The 6,651-nt window shown below is 35.4% G+C and overlaps 1 protein-coding gene across 1 annotated transcript; it reads left to right on the forward strand.

Annotated features, from left to right (window-relative positions):
- The first annotated feature begins 712 nt into the window (after positions 1 to 712).
- On the forward strand, positions 713 to 3,899 carry LOC106327160 (3-epi-6-deoxocathasterone 23-monooxygenase-like). Its single transcript, XM_013765236.1, has 7 exons — positions 713 to 1,040; positions 1,215 to 1,539; positions 1,806 to 2,216; positions 2,501 to 2,590; positions 2,693 to 2,878; positions 2,954 to 3,075; positions 3,418 to 3,899. Exons 1-7 carry the CDS (start codon positions 781 to 783, stop codon positions 3,500 to 3,502), a joined length of 1,479 nt encoding a protein of 492 aa, XP_013620690.1. The 5' UTR covers positions 713 to 780; the 3' UTR covers positions 3,503 to 3,899.
- The last annotated feature ends 2,752 nt before the right edge of the window (positions 3,900 to 6,651 follow it).

Here is a 6,651-nt window from a genome sequence, read left to right on the forward strand (position 1 = left end):
GCCAAAAGATAATTATCACACTTTCTTCAATATATAGTCTTTTTCTTTTCTTTTTGCAAATAATATTCCCTATACAACCTTACTTCTTCAAATAATTAGCCTTATTTAACAAAAAAGACAATTAAACCTTTTGCAAAATAGTTGTTCTTAGTTGTTTGGCTGGAATGATCATATATAAGTGCCACCTTGATCAAAACAACGTATGTATTTCTTTTTCTTTGCGTGTTCTAAGATCTAAGTAGAAATAAAAAAATTTATTTTGCTCAAGTCCATATTATTTCCTGCCCTGTAATTGTAAACGTAACTTTAATTAAACTGGAGGTATATTTCTCTATTTGAGATTTATGTTACGATATTATAAGGAATATACAAATTATTATATGCTTTGTTTCTGGTATTTTATCCTTGCGTCATGCATGCTTTATTTCTTATTATTTTCCAACTATACTCTTTTTATGTTTCTGTGTTCTTTTTCTTGTACGTTGAGCTGCAGATTAGATTCTGCCGAAATCAAGATTAAAGATCGAGAGTGTAATGACGTACTATCTTACCAATTATATACTTTACATTATCACGTCTAGAATTAAATAAAAAAAAATCTAGAATATAATAAACGAATTATCAACCACATGATTTGTTACCACACCGCATCATGATTAAAGTTATATAAGGAGATACCCGGACAGATTCAAAGTGAAAGAAAGTCTCAAAAACAAAAAAAAACCCAAATTTTTTAAAACACAAATCCATTCGTGTGCGTGCGGCTAAGTTAAAACATTAATGGACACTTGTTCATTACTTTTTCTCTTCTCATTCCTCCTCTTTGCCATCATCATCGTGATCATCTTCAACAAGATCAACGGTCTTAGATCATCCTTAGCTTCCAAGAAAAAAATTATTGATCATGTTAATACTAACAGCCACGGACCAGTGTTTCCACAAGGAAGCTTGGGATGGCCTGTCATCGGAGAAACCATCGAGTTTATCTCTTCTGCTTACTCAGACCATCCAGAGAGTTTCATGGACAAGCGCCGACTTATGTATGAACTCTTCTCCCTCTCTTTACATTTTAATGTTCACAATATATTTTAGAAAGAAATTGGAATACTTAATACCTAAACAATATAAAATATGGGAAATTATGATATTTTTGCCATTTAAAGACGTTATTGTACTATATAATCTATAAACATGTGGTTTTATGTATGTAAAAGGTATGGGAAAGTCTTTAAGTCGCATATATTTGGAACTGCTACGATCGTGTCGACGGACGCAGAAGTTAACAAAATAGTTTTACAAAGCGACCCGACCGCCTTCGTGCCCTTCTACCCAAAAACGGTGAGGGAGCTAATGGGAAAATCGTCGATACTTCTGATAAACGGGAGTTTGCATAGAAGGTTCCATGGACTAGTCGGTTCGTTCTTAAAGTCACCACTTCTCAAAGCTCAAGTTGTCAAAGACATGCACAAGTATTTGTCCGAATCCATGGATCAATGGTCCGAGGACCAACCTGTTCTCCTTCAAGATATCTCCAAGACGGTTAGTATACTCTTCCATTAATTAGTATTTTCTTTAATACTTTTTTTTCTTTGTATATATGATGGTCCATGCACTGATTGAGAAAATAAAAAAAGGACAATCATAATGATGCTACCATGGAACATTATATATTTTAAAGAACATGGTTGCAATAATTACATTTGAATATGATGATTACAAGTTTCTTCTTTTTTGTTTATGAACTAATTATTTACCCTTTTAGTTGTTTTGTCACATGTAATTAATTGTTTTATTTTAACTGGTAGGTTGCATTTAAAGTACTTGCAAAGGCATTGATAAGTGTAGAGAAAGGAGAAGAGTTAGACGAGTTAAAGAAAGAGTTTGAACAATTCATCAAAGGGCTTATGTCATTGCCAGTTAACTTCCCTGGAACCCAACTTCATAGATCTCTCCAAGCTAAGAAGAAGATGGTGAAGCAAGTTGAAAAAATCATAGATGGCAAAGTTAGGAGAGCAAAAAACAAAGAAGAAGATGATGTGATTGCAAAAGATGTTGTGGATGTGTTGCTTAAGGTCTCAAGTGAAAATTTAACCCACAATTTGATTGCTAACAATATGGTTGACATGATGATTCCTGGCCACGATTCTGTACCTGTCCTCATCACCCTCGCCGTCAAATTTCTTTCCGATTCTCCTAGTGCTCTTCATTTTTTAACGGTAATTCACTTAAACAGTATTCAAGCAGTGATAATTGTTTTAGTTCGTTGGTCCACTAATCATAGCTAAATATATATCTTCAAATAGTATAGATGGAATCCATATTGATAGGAGAGCCACTATATTGGAATGACTATTTCTCATTACTTAACAATAGAAAAAAATATAGCACTCATAAAAAAAAATGAATAATGGAATGGAACCTGATACTTACTCGTGGATATATGATCGCTACGAAAATTTTATAACCACTTCTCTTACTTTATAAAATATTGGTTTATCAGGAAGAAAACATGGAGCTGAAACGATTGAAGGAATTGACAGGAGAGCCACTATATTGGAATGACTATTTGTCATTACCTTTTACACAAAAGGTATATATATTCTCCTGGTCCCTTAAATAAGTTAATTATTATCATATAATAGTTCTCTTGTGAAAGGCAATAAAATCATTAAACACCAATCATCATCATCAGGTCATTACAGAGACACTGAGAATGGGAAATGTTATAATTGGAGTGATGCGGAAAGCAATGAAAGATGTTGAAGTAAAAGGATACGTGATACCAAAAGGATGGTGCTTCTTGGCTTATCTCAGATCAGTTCATCTAGATAAACTTTATTATGAGTCCCCCTACAAATTCAATCCCTGGAGATGGCAAGTAAGAATCACACAAATACATTGATATACAAACGTTTTATATATTTAATCTAATGTATTGATTTTTATACGATAGGAAAGGGACATGAGCACGAGTAGTTTCAGTCCTTTTGGAGGTGGACAGAGATTGTGCCCTGGTCTCGATTTGGCCCGTCTTGAAGCTTCAATTTTCCTTCACCATCTTGTCACTCGCTTCAGGTAATCAGTTCTTTACATTATATTCTTACAGAAATATTCATATTTATTGTAAATATTTAAATTTGATGACATGAAGATTTTTTTTTTGAACAACTTTGATGACATAAAGATATGGTGTGGTTAAGTGCTCTAGGCTTTAGACAAAGTGGTACGTTAGGAGTCTTAGGACAAGATAAGTCGCATCTCTTTTTTGACAAGTTGGACTCAGTTCCTAAAAGACAAAAGTGGAAGTGTATTTTTTTGGAAAACTTGCAATTAACATTGAGATCTAAACTTAATTTTTTCTAACTCTTAAGTGTATAGTGACTTATTTGAAATGTTGTTGGTGATTATGATATGCAGATGGACTACAGAAGAAGATACAATTATAAATTTTCCTACAGTGCATATGAAGAACAAGTTACCCATTTGGATCAAAAGAAGATGATTGTTGTGGAAAACGGAGAATCAATTTTGCATTATCAAAAGCTAAAAGGTTAAAGAAGCCACACGAGTGTTTGTAAGTGGGAGTGAATGAAAGTGATAGTGAGACAGAACAGACAACATGATGGAGTGTAGAGACAAAAAGGAATCGCACGTGTAGGAAGCGACAGAACACGTGTTAACTATTTGTCGTTTCCCGTCAAAAGGCAAATAAGGACACAATCACCAAACCTTATGTTTGTTGAGTTGTCTGCATGTAGACCCAACCTAGTGCTTATTTCTTGTGTTGACCATAAAACTTCTTGTTTTGTAGTCAATGGTGCATGATATTGATATATGTATACCTGATGTAGAATCCTAATTTTCATGAACTATTCCTCTTCAATCGTCATATTTCATTAGACTAATATTGTAAACCAGTGTGAGTTAGTTACTTGGTCATGGTCTGGTACAAAGGTCAGAAGGATTAAAAGAGTGGTTAGAATGGCCGTTGGAGTTCGTTGGTTACGTAGAAACAGACTCGAATCGTCGAGCTCTGCCTCCTGGACTTGTGTACTTACTTATTTGAGTCTCTCTATCTTATACATATTGTGTACAAGCCTATTTTACCTCTTTATCTTCTTTTTCTGCAACACTTTTAAGTATAGTCTCTGCATGGTTATTAGTCAAATAGCAGACGAGAGCTGGTAATGTGATAAAATACTTTTTCCGAAGTTTGAATTTCACTTGAGACAAAGTCATATTTTTATTTGAGAAGTTTAAGTTTGGATTTCGGTACAGACATTTTATCTGGTAGCTAAGTAACAGGCAATGCGGCTATCCATAATATTAGTCGGAAAAAAAATTCAAATTCAGATCTAACAATGTGGTGATCTTTCAAGAAAAATCCACTCTAGACACTAATTGCGTTTCTATCAAGTTGTACAAAGTTCTAGTTTCTAACTAGTCTCTGATTTGATCAATTATTGTTAGGATTTAGAAATAACGAAAGGTAAGGGACAACCTTTGGGCTATAATAATTAGATGTGTCATATAATTACGGAAGTGACATTCCTTATCCTCCAGTGAGATAAGTTGATGTAATTAACATAACAACCCATTGAAACTAATTAAAACGTAACAGGACAAAAAGGGTTGTTTTCACTGAACATCACTAACAGCCAATATCATCACACCATAACCAACCAATAATGTTAACATTTTCTTGAACTTGTGAGTTGTGTGACTAGTAGTATGTTGTCAAAAGTGAACTCCCGATGTCATTGATATAAAATGGACTATTATGTTATCAACAGTTAGGCCTCACTTATGATAGGCCCAAAACTAAGTTCACTATCTGTAAAAGCCCAAAATCAATGAAAATGGAAAGACCATTAAGTAAGATAAGACGACGTCGTGCCGCACTTTTCTGTTTTCGTTTCTTCGTGAAATTTTCAAAATTGAATGAGGAAAATAAGGTAGATATCTTATAAACCATACGATGGATGTTCATAACCGATCCGGTCTATAACAGACCCAATACTAAGAGAGAGACGGTCCAACCCTAGAGAGAAAGAGACGGCCGCATGAAAATGAGAGAGAAGCGGCTTAGGCTTTAGAGAAAAGGAAACTCTATTTCATTTTCCTTGTATTTTTACACTTTCCATATTTATGTCTTTCCTTTTATCTCTTTGTAACTCTCATATATAAGGGCACCTTATAATTGAGTAATAATACTCACAACTTACAAATACCTAAACCTTAAGTTCATAACACGTTATCAACACGATAGCCTCTAACACCCTGAGACTAAAACCAAATCAACAAAACCCTAAAACCCTAAAAGGAATCTGCCTCGGAACTTCAAAGAGGCCGTTCTCCCAAACCGTGAGGACCCAGAAAATGATCAAGATATCAGATCGAAGCCCTTGCTGAGACAATCAGTCAGTGCAAACCGCTTGTCGATCTGACCACCGACGCGCCCTCACGCACAGATACAGTGCGCGCCGATTTGCTTTAAAACCCTAATCCAAACCCGACGATATCGACGAACCCTAATCCGTTCGCGACTCCGTTCTAGCTCGTGTCCACCTGATCAGCTCCAGCCCCAATGCGTTCCTGATACAGATACAGTGCGCACCAATTTGCTTTGGAACCCTAATCCGTCCCCGCGTCTGTTCCAGTTCGAATCCACCTGATCAGCTCCAGCCCCAAGGCGTTCCTGATCCTAGACGAACTCAGCTCCACCTTGATCCAGGACAGCTCGCGTTCCAAACAACAAAGCTTCCCGTTCGCATCAGAGCCGCTCGCGATCCCGACTGCAACAGATCCCGTTCGACGATCAGCTGCTCGCGTCTCCAACCTCAATCCGTTCGCATCCAGGCCAGCTCTTGTTCAGCTCGCGTCTAGCTCGCGTTTCTGCCCAGCTCGAGGTTCATTCTCTTGGTGGTCCGATTTCAACAATCTACTAAAACTAAAGGTAAATTCGAATTCTAAGAACATGAAAATTGAATTTGGATTGCTTGTAAAGAATGAAACCATAAAACCTAATCTCTAAAGATAAAAGCCATAGGATAATAGATCAATCCCTAATGAGTAAATCGAAGCTCTATAAGTTCGATCCCCAAACCCTAAAATTGAGATTGATCAATTGATCAATTAAAATCAAAGCCTTAAAGGTTTTGAATCTCAAATCAAATATCTTTGATCTAAGATCAAATTTTCGAAAATACCTAAACCCTAATTCGAAAAACTGATTAATTAAAACTGATTGAATGTTGATTGAGATTGAATTGATCATCCTGAAATTGTAATTTCTTGTTAATCAAATCGAAACCCTAAAATCCTAATTTTGAAAATCGATTTTGATTGTTTGAATTGAATATTAATTGATTGATTTGATCACCTAGAACTATTGCTAAGATTGTTTAAATTTGAATCTGAATGAATTAAGATTGTTTAGATTGTTTAAACTGAAACCCTAATAACCTTAGATTATTTTGAAATCGAATCTGAATTGTGGCCGTGTGGTCTTGTTGCATTCTAGGTTAATAGTTCTTGATCATACCTTGTGGCTGTGTAGCCTTGTTGCATTCATACCCTAATTTGATCACAATTGATTGATTGCAAATTGCACTTAGAACTTTTCTAGGAATGATATTGAATCAAATCAAA

Source organism: Brassica oleracea, chromosome C1 (genome assembly GCF_000695525.1).
Source record: "Brassica oleracea var. oleracea cultivar TO1000 chromosome C1, BOL, whole genome shotgun sequence".
NCBI classification, from domain to species: domain Eukaryota; kingdom Viridiplantae; phylum Streptophyta; class Magnoliopsida; order Brassicales; family Brassicaceae; genus Brassica; species Brassica oleracea.

Bases quoted from the DNA above. Each gene is read 5' to 3' on its own strand.
- LOC106327160 (XM_013765236.1), top strand. From the start codon at position 781: ATGGACACTTGTTCATTACTTTTTCTCTTCTCATTCCTCCTCTTTGCC. The intron at 1,041-1,214 runs GTATGAACTCTT...TGTATGTAAAAG, and splicing joins ATGGACAAGCGCCGACTTAT to GTATGGGAAAGTCTTTAAGT. The intron at 3,076-3,417 runs GTAATCAGTTCT...TATGATATGCAG, and splicing joins CATCTTGTCACTCGCTTCAG to ATGGACTACAGAAGAAGATA.